We start from the raw sequence: 21920 nt of genomic DNA on the forward strand, positions 1-21920 counted from the left end.
TTTTTGGGGGCTGATTTTCAGAAGGAGGTGCTTTTAGGTGTTTGAGGGGATAATACCCTCCCCTCATTTAATTAAGGTTCAGCTGGAAATAACTGGACCTTCTGTACCATGTGATATAATTTAAGCTGAGCATGTTTGCCAGTTGTGGCTTTGCAGCAGCCAATCTTGTTAAGGAGATGGACTGAAGCTGTTTTGTAAATAAATGTGAGCCAGGGCTGAGGTGATCTGGAGGAAAAGAGAACATTTTTTATGAGAGGCTCCCCCTTTTTTTAGGAACTTCATTCAATTCACCAAGGGGATTATAAATCAAATGCAGAGATGATGAAATTTATTTGAGGTAGGATGAGCAAAACTGCATTAACTCCCATACTCAGCCCTGAACACAGGCTTGATAGGGTAACCTCAGAAACCACACTGTGTCTGTGTATACACACCTAAACTCTTCAATGCACTGTGAGGAGTGCAGTATAAAAAGCTAAGTAGAACAGAACAGACTAGAAAGGAGTTTCTCAAAGAAGGATTACACCTGAGTTTTGCCTTGATCAGTCAAAGAAGTAGGGCTCCAAAGCAGTTCTGGGGATGTGTATATGCAGAAAACAAAATCCTTAGGTGAGGTTATGGGGAGGGGCCCTTTCAGATTTCAGGGGTCTGGTCAACCAAGCTATTAGATCATTCCTTAACTCACCATCAGTGTTCTCCTCTCTCTCTCTCGCCCCCTAATCTGATCAACAGCTCCATGCCCTAATTACTCATGCACATTATCTTTTCAGGATGGGTTCTGTCTTCTATGAGCTTTCCCCTCCGTGGAGTGACAGCACCATTTCTGTGAGCCAGGGAAAGAGGTTTATTCATTCTCTCATTCTACACCTGTGCCTAAAGAGCTGTTCCCTGAGCATCAGAAGAATCCGCAGTGAAGGAATTCATTTAGTTTTGTCAGAGTTTCCTGTCTGATCCATAATTTAGATCAGCAGTTTCAGCTCACAATAAACTCTGTATTCCTGGATGCTGCGATTAAAGAATTATGAGCAGGCCATAGCCATGTGCATTCAGGATACTTCACTGGTCCTCTTGGGGCAGATGGAAAAAATGTTATTCTCGGAGCGTTCTGGGTCTGAAATCTTGTTACAGTATGTGGTACAGACAGTACATTATTTTTTTTCCTAATAGTATCAATCTGGCCATTTGTCTACATTAGTCTGCTCTTGCTACATAAAAGCTCACTGGTTCACAGTGCTATTGTACTGTTCAGTGGTGGAGTCTTGTACCATAATTTCAAACAGTGAACTCTTAAAAGAATGGTTTCAGAGTAGCAGCCGTGTTAGTCTGTATCCGCAAAAAGAACAAGAGTACTTGTGGCCCCTTAGAGACTAACCAATTTATTTCAGCATGAGCTGTAGCTCACGAAAGCTCATGCTGAAATACATTTGTTAGTCTCTAAGGTGCCACAAGTACTCTTGTTTTTCTTTCTTAAAAGAATGGCTTTTTCCATCTGTTTCAAGGGAGGTCAGAGAGGCATCCTGAATGCATATGGCTGTAGACTACTCATAATTCTTTCATTGCAGCATCCAGGAATACAAACTATATTGTGGGTTGAATCTTCTGCCCTAAATTATGGATTGGGCAGGACATTTAGATTAAACTAACTGAACTCCCTTCATGGGACAAAGGTGACCAGATTTTAAAAGTGAAAAACCTGGATACCAGTCCTGGGTGTGGAGGACGTTTTGGTTGAGGTCTTGAGATGTGCACAGAAAGGTTTTGGCAACAGTGGAGAGAGAAAAGGTCTTGCTCTCTCTCCATCTTTAGCCAAAAAATATCTCCTACCCACTAGGTTGATAAAACGTCCCAATTTCACAGGGACAGCGACTTTGGCTTATACAGGCACCTATTACCCCTTGTCCCAATTTGTCACACTTGTGATCTGGTGACCCTACTCCCCACCATCCCCTACAAACCTCCATTTTAGAATAAAACATAGGCTATTATTTAGACTGAAAACTCTTTGAGAAACAAATGGTCTTTTCTCACTGTATGTGTGTACAGCATCTAGGACAATAGGGCGCTGATTCCTGACCTAAGGCCTTGGAGCACTACTGCATTATAGGTAATAAATAATGTTTCAGTAAAGAATATTGATCTCTGTGTCACTTTCACTTTTTTTCCTCCAGTCCCAATGCTTTTGCCTCTTTCTCTACCCAGTATCTGAAAGGCCAACATCTTTTTCCTTTGAAATCACCCCTGAACCAAGCCCTGCCTTATCTCTACTCTTTCCTCCTTGTCACTATATTGTCGATTGATCTCCTTCAACTGGTTTCTCTATTCTTACACTTTCTACGCTGTTTCTCTTTTGCCTTTTTCTCATTTTCTCCTATACTTTCTCCTGCTCCTTCAGTATATGCTTCTTTCCTCTCTCTATCTGCCACACTCATTCTATCTCATTAACTATCTATCCTTTGTTCTCTGAACAGTGCAGACTTTTGGGGTATGCACAGTTGGACTGAGAATGGGCTTTCATGAATGATTGTGGCTACTTGGGGTTCCTGAAGTGGTGGAAATACTGGGAGAATACTCATTCTCCTCTTACTTTTGTTCTTTAACTCTGCTTTCTGTCACAGACAAACCAAGAAATCTTATGCAGCGGCATACGCGGTAAAAAATAATGGAAAAAAGTGTTCAGCAACTTTTTGGAACCTCAAGAAAGGATCATGTGTTATGTTTTTATTCTACTTGATTTTCCCACATCCATATTGAGAAATCAGTTAGCCAGGCACTACTCTTTATGAAGCTAACACTTGCTTATTGTTTATCAGAGTGAAAAACAGTAATACATATACAGATTCTGCAAGGAATGTAGGAAGTGCTTTGTGGCAGTTACATATAATCTCTGTGACGTATGAATAGAAATATATGTGGGCAAATATTGTTTCTGCTAAGGCTTCTGTAAGACTTGTCACCAGTGTGTGTGTGTGCACGTGTTTTTTTTTTCTTCCTAATTGAGCCTATTTTCCCTTAGGGAGGCAGGACACACTGCGTACAAGAAGTCTGCCCCATTCTGTCATGTCCCCAGCATCTCAGTCACATTCCTTCTGGACACTGTTGCCCCAAATGTTTAGGTGAGTGGTTCTTTTCCCAGGCGTATAATGTATGTAATGCAATATATTTCTGCATAATGACTTTCATACAAATATTTCACATCAATAAAAAGCAAAAATTAATGATGCTTAGTAGTAAAGGCTACAATTTGCTTTTTATACAGGTGACCTCAGTAGATATGGTAGGGTCTTGAAGAAAGATACAAAGGACAAATTTTGGGAGAGGGGTTGGGAAATTTGTCGTGAGTGAGAGAAAAGAATATAATTGATTCCCAGCTTTACCACAGATGTTTTGCAAAGCAGGGTGAGATTGGGGGAGGCAGCTCATTGAAATGTCCATAAATCCTAGAAAGATGCTTCACCTTTTATTCAAGTCGGTTCTTCCATTTTTGGTTTTGAGGAAATAGCGATCGAAGAGAGACCGTCAGCTGAAGTGTCATTATTAAAAGCTATTGTTCGAATGGATAGGGACCTATTAATTTGTGTAATTGTTCACTCCCTGGAGGGGCATCATAGTCTGAACTGGCAAGATTTTCAGCTGGATTAAGATAACTCAGTACTTGCTTTTGCATCAGATGGTTTCTTCTCCCCCAGAACATCATGCAATATAAACAATTTGAAATCTTGAGGGAGGAACATCTGCCCTCCAGTTGTTGACACTGGTGGGGGCCCAGTTCAGACCAGAAAGAATCAGTCTGGCCACTTGTCTACATGCAAAGTATTAAAGTTAAATTAAAGATTACAGGGATTGGAATAGAAATGAGTTACCTTTAGTAAAGTATTGTACGACACATTTACCTCTAATCTGACATACTCCCCACCTTAGTTCACCTCTGCTTTTGGTTCCAGAATGGCATCATGATCTCCAGGTGCAGGCTGGGAAGAGGGTGCTGCTTCCTTCTAGTGCCAAGAAAGCTTTTTAGGATTGCTTTGCCATCATTCTGCATTGCCAGCACCTTGAAAAGAGGGGAGGTCCAGAAACTCTTTCCCTTGAGGCTGAGGACAGTTGATGTTACTCTCAGCTGGGCTCTATTACTGGATGTCGAGAAGTCTCAGAGGACATGTACTCTGGGCTTCCTAGACACATCTCACGCCCTGGATCACAACTCCAGGGGAAGCCCTAGGGAGATATCAAATTTAAGAGGAACGGCAGCAGGTTCCCAAAAAGAGACTTCTGGGCCTAAAAGGCATCTGTGATGTAGAGTGTCAGGAACTGAGCCAGACTCCTTTTGGGAAGGCAGACTGTTCTGCAGACTGTTTAGGAAGGCAGAAGGCAGAATCTGAAAAAGGTTAAGACTTTGGCTTGCTCTTATTTTGCTCATACCATCTCCACTCACCCTCTGATTCAATAATCCTAAGTGAATCACTCTAATTCTGGTGCAAAGAATAGCAACAAGCTATCTTGAAGGGAATCTGGGTTTTAATTTTGTCTGCTATGTCTGAAAGAGCTGGGACCATTACAGACTTGATACAACTCTTCTCATCCAGTTAGAGGGGATTTTGTTGTCTCAGCCATATCCCATACTGGAATCTTGAGCCTATTTTCAGGGCTGGCTTAATGAAAGGACACAAAGGACCATGGGCCTCCAGGCCTGTAGATTGTTCCAGTATCTCATAATATTTAACATATTTTGCCTTCTTGAAACACAGCTTTTTATTTTATTTTATTTTATTTTATGAGAAGCTTTATAAATACCTGGCTCAGACATAAAACTGCAGCACCAGAGAGTACACTCCCTTAGCTGTCACCTACCACCCTACACTGGAACCCATAAGGGATATCATCAAACAACAACAACCCATATTCGATATGGACCCCATCATGAAAGAAATATTTCTTTAACTCCCTCTTCTGGTCTTCAAACAACTCCCAACTTCTCATCATCAGAATCAAGCTCACCACAGACCAGGACACACCAACTCAAAGTGGCACCATACTCTGCCAGAACAGATGCAAAGCCTACAGACATATCTCCACTACTATAATGATCAACACCCCCTGTGACCAGGGGTGCCTCGAGCAGCCCTCACTGGAAATGCCAAGGTCAGGGCAGGCTGCAAATGGGAGAGCAGATACTCCTAAAACTGGTGGGTAACACTGAAGTTAAGCCTTCCAACCAGTCACAAACTATACTTCTGATCCCTGACACTGGTTATCAAGAAGCAAAAAAGAAATCACACAGCCGCCTTTATTGCATTCCAGTTCTCTGGCTCCCAATCAGCACCCAGGACCAGTTCAGTGAGAAGTTATTTTAAAACTCTACTCACATATACAAAATGTTCTTCTAACCCCAAAGGGTCAGCCACATTACCAAGTCAGTATAGAGTTGGATCTTACCCAAAATACCATGCTGCCAGCCAATCCTTTAGCGTCTAAAACTAAAGGTTTATTATAAAGAAAAAGAAAGAACAAGAAGAGAGATGTTAAATGGAAAAGCAGTCACATACATATAAAGATTCAAAGTCCATGAGGTTCCTAGCAGTATTCATGAGTTTGCTGGCTTGAAAGTCCCTCTGGATCTCATTCACAGCTTGGATGGGTCATTCCGTCATTTGTTCAGAGCTTCATTTGTAGAAAAGTTACTCCAGAGGTAAGAAGCAGAAATGAAGAGAAAATGGAGAAGATGCAGCTGCCTTTTATAGTCTTTTGCCCTGTGGCCTGTGCGTCCTTTGTTTCCAACACAAACTGCCCAGCACATGGCTTGGAAGCCTTTTCTGTCCATAGGCATACCCATGCATGCCTTACTGCATCATAAGGTGTATCCTCTGCCTTCTCTCAATGGATCAATTGTATAGATGATGATCTCTAATGGGCCATCAAGCAGGCTAGGAGGAGCTGATGCCAAACTGTCTGGGGGTGTAACACAGAAGCATAGCCCAAGTTTGAATACAGACATACATACATATCTATAACTCATAATACAAAAGGTGATACAAACATAAACAAAATTATTATATCTGGCAAATCATGACATTTTTACAGATCTCTTACATGTCATATCTGGCATATGTCATTGCAGTTTTACAGTATTGGTATTCATAATATCCTAAAGTGTCCCCCAGATTCCATACAGTGTCACACACACCCTCTCACAACACACCATTTAAGATCCGTGGATCCCACACATGCCCATCACAATGTGGTGTCCCTCATCCAGGATACTAAATGCCCCGGTAATATGTGGGTGATACCAGACAATCTCTACGATCTCCAATGAACTCACATAGGAAAATAATAAAAGACAAACACACCATATCACCTGTGGGTGAACACTTTTCACAAAGCAATCATTCTATATGTGACATATCAGTCTTCATCCTGAAAGAAAACCAAGTGCCTGCCATTCTTTTTTTTTTTTTTTTTTTTTTTTGCTTCTCCCCTTCTGACTGAAGGGGTGTTAATGAGCCATTCTTTTTAGGTGACAAATCTGAAAAACTGTCCCAGATTGAGGTATCAGTAGAGGAGGTTTTGGAACAAACTGATAAATTAAACAATAATAGGTCACCAGGACCATATGGTATTGACCTAAGTGTTCTGAAGGAACTCAAATAATGAAATTACAGAACTACTAACTGTGGTAAGTAACCTATCACTTAAATTAGCTTCTGTACCAGATGACTGGAAGATAACTAATGTGATGCCAATTTTTAAAAAAGGCTCCAGAGTTGATCCTGGCAATTACAGGCTGGTAAGCCTAACTTCAGTACCAGGCAAATTGGTTGAAACTATAGCAAAGAACAGAAATATCAGACACATAGATGAACACAAATTATTGGGGCAGATTTGACATAACTTTTGTAAAGGAATATCATGCCTCATCAATCTAGTACAGTGGTTCCCAAACTTGTTCAGCTGCTTGTACAGGGAAAGCCCCTGGTGGGCCAGGCCGGTTTGTTTACCTGCCGCTTCTGCAGGTTCGGCCGATCGCGGCTCCCAGTGGCTGCGGTTCACTGCTGCAGGCCAATGGGAGCTGCTGGAAGCAGCACGGGCCAAGGGATGCACTGGCCGCTGCTTCCAGCAGCTCCCATTGGCCTGGAGCAGCGAACCACAGCTATTGGGAGCTGCCATCGGTCGGGCCTGCGAACATGGCAGGTAAACAAATGGGCCCGGCCCACCAGGAGCTTTCCCTGCACAAGCAGCGGAACAAATGTGGGGACCACTGATCTAATAGAATTCTTTGAGCAGGTCAACAAACGTGGACAAGGGTGATTCAGGAGATATAGTGTATTTGGACTTTCAGGAAGCCTTTGACAAGGTCCCTCAGCAAAGGCTCTAAAGCAAACTAAGCAGTACTGGGATAAGAAGAGGAAAGGTCTTCTCATGGATCAATAACTGATTAAAAGACAGGAAACAAAGAGTAGGAATAAATGGTCCGTTTTCAGAATGGAGAGAGGAAATAGCAGGGTTTCCCAAGGATCTGTACTGGGACCAGTGCTGTTCAACATATTCATAAATGTTCTAGAAAAAGCGGTAAACAGTGAGGTGACAAAGTTTGCAGATGATACAGAATTATTCAAGATAGTGAAGTTCAAAATAGACTGCGAAGATTTACAAAGGGATCTCCCAGAACTAGGTAACTGGGCAACAAAATGGCAGATGAAATTCAGTGTTGATAAATGCAAGGTAATGCACATTGGAAAACATTACTCCAACTATACATACAAAATGATGTATGTTTGCTACTCAAGAAAGAGATCTTGGAGTCATCATGGATAGTTCTCTGAAACCAATGTTCCCTCTAATTTTTTCCATCCGTGTGCAGAATGAATTTTTTTATGTGCAGCACCAATATCAAGGGAGGGGATGTATAGTTCAGTGGTTTGCACATTGGCCTGCTAAACTGAAGGTTGTGAGTTCAATCCTTGAGGGGGGGCACTTATGGATCTGGGGCAAAATCAGTACTTGGTCCTGCTAGTGAAGGCAGGGGACTGGATTCAATGACCTTTCAGGGTCTCTTCTACTTCTATGAGTTAGGTATGTCTCCGTATTTAACATGCAGATGTGTGCCACCAGTAGAAACAAAAAACTTAGATATAATATACATTTTTAAAAAGTTACAATAGGTATGGAAAAAGAAATAATAATAATAAAACAAGGGATAATTAACAAGGTGCACTACTTAAGATGTTTGTTTAATATGAAATCAAATAAAAATAAAATTAACACTGCAAAATTTTCAGTAGTCCTCTCTCCTCACCCCAGCCCCAGGGCTGGGAGAGAGGCATCTCTCCCCACTGCAGCCCCAGAGCTGGGGGAGAAGCATCTTTTCCTACCACAGCCCTGGGGCTGGTGGAGAGGCATCTCTCCCTGCCATAGTCCTGCATACCCCAAGCTCCTCCATCACTGCCCCACACCTCACCCAACAGCCCCCACCCAACCCTATTCCCCACCTCACCCTACATATCTTCCTGGCCCACCTGTGGCTATACCACTGTGTGTGCGCCTGTACTAATAAGGTGCGTGGGCCTTGGTGGCCTCTTTTGTAGCCACACAGGGGCGCAGCATAGAGGGAACACAGCTGAAAGCTTTCGCTCAATGTGCAGCAGCAGTCAAAACAGCTAACAGAATGTTAGGAATCAGTAGGAAAGGGATAATAAGATAGAAATTATCATTATGCCACTATATAAATCTGTGGTATACCCACACCTTGAATACTGTGTGCAGTTCTGGTCACTCCATCTCCAAAAAGATATATTAGAATTGAAAAAAGCACAGAGAAGGGTGACAAAAATTATTAAGAGTATGGAACAGCTTCACTATGAGGAGAGATTAAAAAGACTAGGACTGTTCAGCTTGGAAAAGAGGTGACCGATAGGGGGGATATGATAGAGGTCTATGAAATCATGAAAGGTATGAGAAAGTGAGTAAGGAAGTGTTAATTACTCCTACACATAACACAAGAACAAGGGATCAACCAATGAAATTATTACGCAGAACGTTTAAAACAAACCGAAAAGAGTACTTCTTTACACAGTGCACAGTCAACTTGTGGAACTTGTTGCCAGGGGATGTTGTGAAGGCTAAAACTATAACTGGATTGAAAAAAGAACTAGAGAAGTTCATGGAGGATAGGTCCATCAATGGCTATTAGCTAAGATGGTCAGGGATGCAATGCAATGCTCTGGGCATCTCTAAACCTTCCACTGCTAGAAGCTGGAACTGGATGACCGGGATGGATCACTCGATCAATTGCCCTATTCTGTTAATTCCTCCTGAATCATCTGACACTGATCACTGTCAGAAGACAGGAAACTGGGCTAGATGCACCACTGGTCTGACCCAATATAGCCATTCTTAGGTTTTTATGTTGATGGGCCACTTCACTTTGAATAGTCCCTTGAAATACGTGTTAACTACTTATGCTAAACAATCTGTTCCACCTTGTATTCAGCTGAGTCACTCAGAGTACATTTCCCAGACCTGAAGAACAGCTCTGTGTAAGCTCGAAAGCTTCTCTCTCTCACCAACAGAAGTTAGTCCATTAAAAGATATTTCCTCACCAACCTTCTTTCTCTAATACCTTGGGACTAACAGGGCTAAAACACTGCATTCTTTGATAAAAGCCTTCTTTTAATGGGGACTGATTTTAGCATTTGTGGAACTCTCATGTTAATTAAACAGATATTCTGTTATCTGTTTATCTTTCGATTTAATCTCATCTTTGGACAAACTGTAAGCCTCTTCATTTAAGTGGTTTTACTCCTTTACCAGATATTAACTAAAAATAAATTAATTGCGATTTGGAATATATTGGTGAGCTATTAGCATCCCAAATGCCAAAATATGGGTTTCTCGCCAGTCTGAGAACTAAATTACTGGCATAATAATAAGTTAGTACCATGCTGGACTTATTTGCAGTAATCATTTTATTCCTTGGAAATGACAGACAGTTATCAATCTGACAGACAGATAAACTCTCAGAAGGTTGCAAGATCAGAGCGTGGCTCTCACCAAAGAAAAAGTAGGTGAAAGCATGTTGTTGCTTCAAGTTTGCTTGCTCAAAAGGGAAGATGAGGTTAGTGATTTTATTTGAGTCTTAAGTGGATTTTTGTTCATATTAGAGAACCAATATATTATCCATCTGTTCAAAAGAATTCAATAAAACAGAATATGAAGAACAGAAGAGAGACACGTGGAATAGCAAGCCTGGGGTTTTGCATTGCTTACAGAATTGCAAGGTGTTGGAAGACTGAGTTGTTGCAGTGCTTTGCGAGGGAATTGATGCTTCTCTAAACTTTATTCTGATCTATGCTGTCAGATCCCTTACTATCGTGAGAACAAAACATTTCTGTAATATTTCCTGTCCTCCACTCCTTCCAAAGCCATGTTATTTGCTTCATGGACTGTATATTCTCCACACTGATCTCCTTTCCTTTATTTATTTTTTGATGGTTCCATTCTGATTAATATAGGTAACTTTAACATTATGTAAATTCCTATAATTTCGGTAGACATGTTTGAGCATGACATAAAGCTACACTAAAGGAGTCTATCAAACATCTTTACAGATTGTAATCATTTAATGGCTGTCCAGCACATAGCACTTTTGCGCCAGTGTAACTAAATTGCAAACTCCTAGTGTTAAACCAGTTTGAATTATGCTTTGACCAATTTAGTTTAATTCCGTAATATACTGAACGAAGAAACAAAAATGTAGTTTAGACTAGTTTAAGTGCATCTATGTTGGGGTTTGGACTGATTGATTTTAAATTGATTTACTTACATGGGTGCACTTGTGTGGTGGTAGGGCGGGGGAAGGTTTTCTAATAAAAACATGTCCTAAATAATATTTAAATCGCCTCTCTTATGGGAAAAGTAGTTCTTTGAGTGATGGTCCCTATTGTATTATACTGAGGGTTTACACATATGCACCATGCATCCAGAGCCAGAGATTTTGAAAATAGTAGTCAGTTGCTTCATGAATCTGCCTGGGCTCTCTTCATGGTTTCCAAGGTGATAAAGGTTGGGACAGACCAACCTTGTCTTCAGTTCCTTCTCATCACCACATGGTCCGGGTCAGAACTATTAGTGTTTTCTTGTATGTGATGCATTTTAAAAATACACAATTGTACATAGTAAGTTTTAGAGTGGTTTACTGTTTTATTGTTTTTATAGTAGTTTTTAGTAGTTTGATAGTTTTAGGAGTAGAATTGGGGTTCTTCTGGGATAGTTTAGTTCTGTGTGAATATCCCCTGCTTTCCCACCCTTATACCCACGTGCAGGTACTGAACCCTGCTAAAAATCCTGGGCTTTAAAATCTGTGCCTCCTGCCAATGTTCCTTTTGAGTCAGTGACGAACATCAACGCTGCCTCTACTGTTTAGGAGAAGCCCACATTTCGTCCATGTGCAGTATCTGCCAGACTTTCCCCAGCCGTACCTGAGAAGGTTGGGCTCTCCACCTCTGGAAGCACCTTATGGAAGTTGCCATGAGACCTGATTTGGACCCTGGTCAGACAACCCCCTTCTTCCCCACTGTATATCGGTCTGAGGCCGCCAAGAGTGTGCCTCCAGCTACTGAATCTGAGGCCAACACTGGCAGTGCCACCGCTATGGACTCTATACTGGGGCCTACTTGGGAGATAAGGAAGCATGCACATAAGCATGCCAGTTGGTTTTCCTCTAAGTTTAAGAAGAGAGAGACTCCTTCCAGTAATGGGGACAGAGTGTGCCCTAAAGCGCACAAACACGTAAAGGACCACATAAATTGATGGATCCACTGGACCAGGTGTGGACCAGTCAACATCAGCATCCATCAGAGCTAGAGAGCCGTCTTCTCCCCAGAAGACCAGTGCTCCTGTACTGATTCTGGGGACTGAAAAAGTATCCTTGACTCCTGGGAGGTCTGGAAAAGCACCAGAGTGCCAGGAAGTGTTTGCCTTGGGAGAGCCAAGTCTTCACACCTTCTGGGGCTCTCTACTTCCAAGTAGAGTTTATCTCTGGGACAGAACATGCCACATCTGAGGCACTCCTCACCTCCCGCTCCTGGTATGTACTTGCTTCCGTTGGTACTGCCAAAGGCACTGGTCTCCAAGTTGTCTTCGAAGGAATCAGATGAGGGACAGGCAACATCCATCCCTTTCCATCGCTACAAGTACCAATGGAGGCCTTCTACATTGTGGCAGTATCCCCCACTCCAACCGCCACAGAGCCATTGGCTTCCTATGCCATGTGGCTCTCCGCAACACCCTCTGGATCTATCATGCTGACTCTATTGGGGATCCTGACCCCAATATTCATCCTCAGAACCTGTCCATTACATCAGGGAGGGTTTACTAATAAGCAAAAGTGATTTTATTAAGTATAAAAAGTAGGATTTAAGTGGTTCCAAGTAATAAGAGACAGAGCAAAGTGAGTCACCAAGCAAAATAAAGCAAAACCACGCAGATCTAAGCCTAGTACATTAAGAAACTGTTTACAGGTAAAATCTCACAGCTTCTTTCTAGTCTTCTCGCAATCTAGTCTGGGAAAACTTCTTTCACAGACTAGACTCCTTCCTAGTCTGGACCCAGTCCTTTCCCCGGTACAGTCCTTGTTAGTTCCAGCAGACATCTTAGGTGGAAAGCAGGGGTGTTCTCATGACTGGCAGCCACTTTTGTTCTGTTCCACCCCCTTTTATAGCTTTGGCAAAGGGCAGGAATCTTTTGTCTCTCTGGGTTCACACCCTTCCTTCTAAATGGAAAAGTACCAGATTTAAGATGGATTCCAGTATCAGGTGACATGATCACATGTCCTGTGAGACTCCAGCCTCCATTCTTCCAGGGCCAACCTGCAGGTACCCAGGAAGGTTTGCAAGTAAACAGAGCCATTTACAGGTCATTGATCTGAAGCACCCTTAATGGCTTCCACTTAATATGTTTACATCAGTAATACAAGTTTATATCTTATTCTCCTAACTCCAGACGTAGAAATAATACATACAAACAAACAAATGGGATAAACACACTCGATAAATCATGAGCTTTGTAATTATACCTTACAAGAGACCTTTTGCATAAAGCATGTTCCAGTTACATCATATTCACATTCATAAGCATATTTCCACAAAACATTATGTAATGCAATGTCACACTATGTACCAGCTAAGGGTCTTAGTTTCTTGCATCTTCATCTGATTTAGGTACTGCTTGTTAATTATCCATAGTGGAATACAATACAGACTACCACTCGAAGAAGAAGAGGGGGTTATTTACCTGTAACTGGGGGTTCTTTGAGATGTGCAATCCCTATCTGTGTTCCACTTTCCACCCTTATTCCCCTTTGCTGTGGTTCCTTTGGATTTGTGGTGGAGAAGGAACTGGAGATGCGATCAGCCCATACCTCCCTTTATCACCTTGGATGAAACTGAGGAGGTAAAGGGAGGGATGAGGTGAACGAAGGGCACATGTATGGACCAATGAACAGTACTATTTTCAAAATCTCTGGCTCCGGATGCATGCTAAACCCTCGGTGGAATGCAGACAGGGACCACACATCTCAAAGAACTTCCAGTTATAGGTAAGTAACCGCTTCATCTTACCCAGATTAATATCTGTCTAATGATTAGGGAACAGTTTAAAAAAACTTTCTAGACACCCAAATGGAAATATATAGCAAATGACGCATTGCACGTGAATTTGGTCTGCGAACAGTAAACTGTTATTTTTGTTGTCACCGTGGCATCCTTTCAACCATATTCTGTGTCTCTTGTTGTTTGTATTCAGGCCAGAGGAAAGTGTTTGACCTCCCATTTGGAAGCTGCCTCTTTCACAGTGATGTTTATGACAATGGATCCTCTTTCGTTTATGACAACTGCACTATGTGTACCTGTAGGGTAAGTCAGTAACAACATTCCTATGCAGTGTGCTGTGTTTTTTATTGCCTAGGAGAGATGTTTGTAAGATTTGAGTACTACAGGACCTGACTCTGTACTGTGAAGTATCTTGTGTGGTTTTTTACATCCAGGCAAAGGGAATGTAAAGGGCTACCAAATCAACGTGGTCAGATTTTACATGACTGTAAAAGCGCAAGTTGAAAATTAAGCCCTGATTGCATTATTAAAGGAATACACTCTGAAAGATTTATAATAAAATATTTTATTCTAAGCAGATCTGATCAAAGTAATTATTAGCTACATTGGGTGGAAATGATTACCTCAACACACACAGATGTTACGATTAGGGGTGAACATTATCCCAATAAATTAGTGTCCCCTTTGCTTTTCTTCTGTCCTTTTGCTTAGAATTCTACAATGGTATGCAAGAAGAAGTGCTCACCTCCTGGAGAATGCAATAAAAGCAAGGAACACTGCTGCAAGGAGTGTGTCTCATACGTCTCTCCTGAGGAACTGAAAGTGTGCAAATTTGGGAATAAGATCTTTCGGGTAATGTTTTGGGTGTGGTTCTGATTTTTACCTTTTTTATACAACTGTTGGAAATAACTCTATAAGTCATTGGAGTTACATAAATATAAAACAGGCGTGAGATCACAATCAGGCAACTGTTGTATCTTCTTTTAGTTGCTCTCGTGCTTGGAGATAATTTCTTTTGCCATGGTGTTTGTCAACTTATGCTGCACCAAAATGGTTAGACAATTCTGCATCACCTCAGAATAAAAGACAAGACAGGACAGCCCTTACAAATCATGCTGTGCATAAAAAATCAGGCTGTTTTGCTACTTAAAATTTGAGGATGCTTTCACTCTGATCCCAACACTGAGGAACTCTAGTGTAGGTGGATCCATAATCCCTTTCTGTCCTCTTGGACTGCCTCTACTCTCTTTCTGTCTGCCTCCCCTCACCCTTCCTCCTCAAGCGTCCTGTAAACAGAAAGCTTGCACATTCAGGCTCTACACAGGCTAGCACAGGACTGTACGTGGGTGAGGTGGAATGCTTTAGAAACTGCACTTGGCAAATGCAAAGGCATGTAGAAATGAGCCAGGACAGTTCCCCCTACTTTCCTGAGTATGTTAAAACCACACAAAGAGCATTCTGCTGCCCTCTTAATACTTTTTTAGAGAGACAGACTGTCTTCTGGAAGAATACCGTTCCTGCTATACATAATGTTATATCTGTTCTAAACATTTTCAAATGTTTAGCAGATCACGGGTCTGCTAAAGCACTGTAAGCAATTTAAATCAGAATTCATTATTTGTCCATTCCTGTGGACCCAGAATGATGCCACATCTGGTAATAAATTCACTGTATTCTGACATCTTAATGAAATGCTTTCACATCCAAGAATTTAAACATGTCCGTTATCTGAAGGTAATGAATCAGGTTTTCCTAATTATGTCAGCTTAAATGAAAATTCACAATAGGTGTGATCACATCCCACTGGTTCGAGAAACAATGCAGCTAATCAGGTCATTCAAGGAAAAAGAAAACATAGACTTGGAAGAATGATTTTCTAACCTGAAGGATCAGAGGGAAGAAATCCCTGCTCATCTTCATTTTTAACTGGACTGGGTGTGGATGAGTACCTCATAATAATTTAGACTAAACAATGATGTAACTCCAAAAGGGAAAGCAGTGCTTTTCTGTGCAATGAAAATGATACATTGTTGGAATAGTTTCCTTCCACCACTCCAGCTGATAGCTATATCGTGTTCTCCCTCCTGCAGGATGGAGAGATGTGGTCCTCTGTTAACTGCACCATCTGTGCTTGTGTGAAAGGCAAGACAGAGTGTCGCAAGAAGCAGTGCATTCCAGTCAACAGCTGCCCTCATGTGAGTTTTTAATGGAATATGTTCTCTGCCCCGACCCTCATTTATCTTTGTCAGTGTTTCTCAGTTGAACTGGTGTACATGAAGCCTTGAGAAGAAGGAACTGTCAAAAATTCTAGGGTCTATAGTTGACTAGGATTCTCAATTGTTGTGTGCAGTGTTGTAAACTGTGTTGGTCCCAGGATATTAGAGACAAGGTAGATGAGATAATATCTTTTATTAGACCAACTTCTGAAATGTTCTGTGTAAGCTTGAAAGCTTGTCTCTTTCACCAACAGGAGTTGGTCCAATAAAAGATATTACTTCACCCACCTTGCCTCTTGAATTCTCAAAGCACTGCAACATCTCCTTTCAGGCTTGCCTAGCTCTGCCCTCAGGTCTCTCTCTTTGCTCTGAAGGCTCCTGTGTTTTCACTCTCTCTTTTATATCTGAACCAAAGCTGCTCTCTCTGCTCCCAGGCTTACTTCTCTCTCCCGGTAGCTTTATTGGTCTAACATTTTCTGTTTTGGATGCCTGTAATTTGCAAATTACTTAGTTTAAATAGTGCAAGCTTTCAGGAAAAGCAGATCTAAAATGACATCTTATGCAGAGAGTCATTTTAAAGCAACCCGCTGAAGAGACCTCCAAGTTATTAGCATTACTCCTTCTCAATGTTTCCTTCACAGTCATGGAAGCCAAAAGGAGAAAATATTAGTCACAAATACCTGCAACAAACTCCTGTGAATAGAAATATGTTTTGGTGACTTTTTGACAGCCAAGGGCAGTGGTAGAGGTGTGTGTTTGTACTTTGGATTTCCAAATGCTACAGAGGCAGGGTCACTGTACTAGTGAGCCTTCGGAATTCTGTGCAGTAGAGACAATCTTCTACTTCACCTTTTTGGTGGTTCAAAGGAGTTCAGTGCTTCTGCCATGAGCCTCCTTAAGCTTCACAAGAGAGGAGCTCTGCTACTGTATACCTTAGTAAGCATGCATTAATGCAACTCTTTTGGGAGTATTAGCAGGTAATGGGATTTCCTCATGCAATTCTTAAGGAGTGCATAGGAAATGAGAACCTGGGACCATAGAAAACTTTTTATCTAGCACATCAAGTTTTCTATGAGAATTCTTAGGAGCGTGGCACCATAGAAAAAATTGGATGCCCCTCTATAGTGTCCTTCATTTACCCAATTTAAGCTTTTACGTCTCCTCAGAGCTCAGGTTGCTAAAGTAATTTAATATGACCCGGTTGCAAAATACAACATTACATTATATTTCATTTAAATAAACTTATGAATAGAAAAGACTGGAAATGATCTGTTAAGGTAATAAATGTACTGTTTCCCTTGTTGTTCATACAATCAACTGCGGAAAACAATGCCATGTGAAAATTCACCTTATACATTCCAATAATAGTTTTAACTCTCCAACCCATAAGGCACACTTACATGCTCTTTCAGCATTGTCATATTACAATCCTAGTATGGGAGGTGTGAGTCCTAGACTCATAAATGAAGTCAAGAGCAAAAAGAGTTCTAAGTCCTCCATTAAAAATATAGAAAGTAAAGGATTTTAAATGTTGAGAAGCATAGAAAGCATGTAAATTTAACTCACAAAATGCCATTAGCAGCTTCATAAGAAATAAGCATCCCTTTATAAATCCCCTGTTAGGATAGAAAGACTTAACCTGAAACTGTTTACTAAATTATACCAGCCCTGGGTTCTAGCTGGGGCTGGAATCCCAATCCAAATTAAGCTTCTGAAACTGGGATGGGTTCTCAGGAATGGAATCAGTTCCCAAATCTAGAATAAGCTTGTGAACTAAACTAAATTCCCAGGCTGCTGCAGGCTTCCAAACAATACTAAACTTCCAAGCAGTAGTGAGCTTCTGAACTACGATACACTCCTAGACTAAAACAAGCTTGTGAACTAAACTAAACCCCCAAACTGAGTTCCCAAACAAGAGCCAGCTCCTCCTCAGGGCAAAATAAGCACCTGTGCCATCTCTCCACTCCTAATAGGTTCTAACCCAGCCATTCTGTCCTAGGATTCAAAATGGCTGCTCACAGTCTGCTGCAAACACTATTGCCTTTCCTTTTCCAGCTACAAAATGCCCCAACCAACAAATCAGCCAAAAAACAACCCTTTGCCAAAACGTCACCCTAATGTAAAAACACATTATTCTCATTTTTTTTCAAGATAAGGGCTATTAGAAAGAAGAAAGCAACTCTATAGTTGGATTCTAATTTTCTCTCTCTCTTTAAGGAATTTTAAAGCAAATAACATATGTTAATCGTTTGATCCTTTTCACAAACCTACCTATACTTTGCATAATACAAGATATAGATTTGGTAGTGATGTGTATGCTGCAAGTTTGTAAGCATATTATGAACTAGGCTGAAGAAAAATTGTACAAGAGAATACTGTATTGCTTAGAAAAAATATGGGTAGTATCTTGATTTCCTTACTAGTTTTAAATAGCATTCTAGACCATTAGACCCACTCTAGACCATTAGACCCAGGTACTACTTGTGGAGTGAAGCACTGCTTGGTGCGAGTAAGAGTGGCCTCATGTGTTTGTGCTGTTAAATTCTGTGTCATAATGCACACATACAAGGGTGAAAGAGTTAAGGATATGTAGGCAAGCTTAAATATTTATACCTTGACTTATAAAAGCTTAACTCTTCAGCTTTAGCTTTCTGTTCATGAAGTTTTCCTGGTGGAATATTGATTCATTCATCAACCTAATTCTAAATTAATTAGGACTTTTATATCTGACTCGGAACAGGCTTCACACTGGTAAAGCTGTAGATGTTTTTTATACCCAGTAACCACTTGTATTACTGTCTGGACTGGTGGCAGGTTGCTACATTTTGTGAGATTGTGTCTGCCATTTCTTTTATTTTTCCCAAAGTTATACACATTTTTTCTTACCTTTTTTTTTTTTGTATAGAATCTTTTACTATTTCTGATAATTTCAGGAAGTGCCTTTCTGAGTTTCTTTCATTTGCACACTGAGGCAATGTATGTGTCTCTATTTTAATGCCCTCTGGCCACACCAATAGCAAAGTCAGCCCTGCTTTGGGTTTCTACTGAACCTTTTGGTTCATGGTTTCTGTTTCCACTTTCTGATCACTGATTCTACAGGCACACTTCCTCCGTTGCCTTGGGCTTCATTCGACAATGTGCTGAGCACTGTGGCCTTGATCCAGCAAAGAATTTAAGCATGTGGGTAGTCTGGCTGAAGTCAACACCATGCCCATATATTTAAAGTTGAGCGTGTACTTAAGTGCTTTACTGAAATGGAGTAAACTCATCCTCTTCAGGATTGAGTCCCTGTAGAGATTCTCTAGCTCTCTTCTTTTCTAAGGCCACATCTTCACTACAAGCTTATATCAGTATAATTATGTGTTCAGAGTGTGAAAAATCCACACACCTGAGCGATACAGGTATACCAACCTAATCCCTGGTGTAGACAGTGTATGTCAACGGTAGCTTCTTCTATCAATACTGGTACCGCCTCTTGGAGAGGTGGATTAACTACACTGATGGGAAAAACTCTCCTGTCGGTGTAATAGCGTCTTCACTAAAGAACTACAGAGTGCCGCTGCACTGCTGTACATGAAGATAAGCCCATATTCTCCTCACTTACCCCTTTCTCCTCTCCACATTCTTTACTCTTCCAAGTCCTTTGGTTCCTTTATACCATCTCCATTCTCTCTCTCTCTCACTATCATTTTCTACCTTGCTGTTGTCCTCCTTGCACCACCAGTACATACTACTCTTCTAATTAGTGATACCAGCCTGGGCTAAAGCTGAGTTGCTGTAGAGATGTTTCTTCCAATGCTACTATGAAAGTACATGGTGATATTGAAGCATAAAATTGTCTTTGAGCACCATTTCCATGAAATAGTTAACCAAGCTAAGTTCATTGCACACGAAGCCTTTCAGAGGATTTGATTCTGTGGATAAATTTTGAACCCGTGAACTTCAAGTGAGTTTAAAATTTATTCAGAACACGTTCTCCCATCCCAAGCACAGACAGTGTTTAATTTTATACACATCTGTTATTATTGCAAACAAAAAGTTGCTGTTTTTACTGCAGTGCCAAATGAGGCACAAAAAAACAACAGCTGTTGCTATTGCACAACCAACCAGCTTCCCCCCAAACCCTAATTATTCTTGCCTTTAAAAAAATCCCTCCTCAAACATAGACTTGAAAACTCATGAAAAAGAAGAAAAATCCTAGAAAATAAAGAGACTTGAATGCAGTCTGCTTATAAATATTCATAGGTAAAAATGGGATCACATCACTTATCCCACTCCTAAGGGAACCCTCAGTGCTAACGAACTCTTGCAGCACATGTTAGCAATAATGGGCTTCCTTATTCTACAAGACAAAAACAGGATCCCATGCCAACATAGTGGCTCAAGTAACCAGTCTCAGCAGGCTGCCTTGCAGATTCCAATTTCACTTGAATTCCTGCCATTTCCAGCTTGGCTGATGATTTCAACTCTTTTATTGAAACAGAGAGGTAAGAATATTCAGTATACTGTATGGCATTAAGCTGCATGTCTCCCATTAATGCTAATAAGGGTTGCCCAACTAAATATCTCTGTATATAATTTTGGGGGTTTATATGGCACTTAGTTAAAGGTATTTAAAAGTGTTTTATTATAATAGGTGCTTGAGAGACCCGGAATCACAGTCTGGTCCCTGGTTCTCCCTTTGCTCTGGGAGAGAGGTAACTCACATGAGCTCTGTACCAGCTGCTGATTACTTCTCCATTCTTTTCAGTTCTGCTCTGGCTGGTGCACTGAGAGAGGCAGAGCCAAAGCTCTGCCCAGTTGTAAGAGAACCAGAGTAGTAGCCCTGCAGAGGCTGCCCTCCCCTCCATGAGCTGCCACAAGTGATGTGGTGAGCCAATGCAGGGAAGTAAGGAAGTTCCATATGCCTCTTGCTTCCTTGCATGTGTATGGTGGGTGACTTACAAAGCAGTTCCAGTTATTATCACCCTAGGTTTCACTAATGGTTTGTCTACGCAAACAAGTAGTTTGTGGCAAGCTGGGCTGTGAATCTACCCTGCAGTAGCCTGCTGCAGACAAACTTTTTGTGTTGGACAAATCCTCAGAAGCATCCACCTTTCAGGTTGAGATGTTTTATGATTATTCTCAACTTGAGTCAGTTTCAGCAAATTTGAACTAAGTCAATTAGGCCACTTTTTAATTCAGTGAAGATTTTAAAAGGACACATGCACTCACACAAACAAAAGCACATATTTCCTAATTCTAGCAACCTCTATTTGAGACAGAACTATTTAAAATACAAACACACACACACACAAACAAACAAAAACCTTGGCCTGGGCAAAGTGGATTGAGCCTTTGCTCAATATTACTAATATTGGACCAAAGTCTTTGCTGATATAAATATTACACTTATGGGGTTTCACCCATTGGTTCCAGCAGAGAATTTGGTCCACTATTTCTAGTTTAGTAATATGATTTTGTAAGGGATATCACCGTATTTACCCATGGAAGAGAATTTGAATAAAATTGATTTGTACCAGTGAGATCTCTTACTGATATTTGTAGCTGGATGAATGACTCTCTTTAGTGAGGATTTCCCATAAGCAACTGAAGGGATACAAGCAATCTGCTTCAGAAATGAACCATATGTATTTTATGGGAAAAAGGTTGAAGTCTTAGTTATATAAAACAACTAGTGTACTTTAGATAGCCATGAATACATGAGTACAAATTCCCCCTGCTCTCTCTAAGAGAAAAGTAGCAACAGAGAGTCCTTTTAGTATTTTATTTCTTAGGGGACTGCCAGGAAGCTTTTTGAATATTCTGTCTGTTTTTAACACCTGATATTTGAAGCTGTAACCAGGGCATTGAGTTCAAACACAACTTGAACTATTTTCAAAGGTTTATCCAGCCTTACAACATAACAGTCTTTGCTCCAAAAATGCTTTCAATAAACCAGTCTATCTTTTTCCTAATTAGGGTAAGATCCTGAACAGAAAAGGATGCTGTCCTATTTGCACTGAAAGTGAGTAAGTTCCCTCTTCACATTTTAAAAATTCTCTTTTATTCTATCAGGAAAAAGTTATAGTCAAAACATGCTCACATTTCATCTCCCTCTTTT

At 40.9% G+C, this 21920-nt stretch overlaps 1 protein-coding gene across 2 annotated transcripts in view; it reads left to right on the forward strand.

Moving 5' to 3' along the window:
• Positions 1-21920, forward strand: part of BMPER (BMP binding endothelial regulator) — a 232512-nt gene that overhangs the window by 113450 nt on the left and 97142 nt on the right. Inside the window, exons 7-11 of one of the 2 annotated variants that reach the window (XM_050937992.1) lie at positions 3014-3113; positions 13795-13904; positions 14313-14453; positions 15692-15796; positions 21779-21824. In XM_050937992.1, coding sequence (XP_050793949.1) covers positions 3014-3113; positions 13795-13904; positions 14313-14453; positions 15692-15796; positions 21779-21824 — 502 coding nt within the window. The remainder of the gene's footprint in view (positions 1-3013; positions 3114-13794; positions 13905-14312; positions 14454-15691; positions 15797-21778; positions 21825-21920) is intronic. The other variant, XM_050937993.1, reaches the window with a different exon arrangement.

Source organism: Gopherus flavomarginatus, chromosome 2, assembly GCF_025201925.1.
Source record: "Gopherus flavomarginatus isolate rGopFla2 chromosome 2, rGopFla2.mat.asm, whole genome shotgun sequence".
Classification (NCBI taxonomy): domain Eukaryota; kingdom Metazoa; phylum Chordata; order Testudines; family Testudinidae; genus Gopherus; species Gopherus flavomarginatus.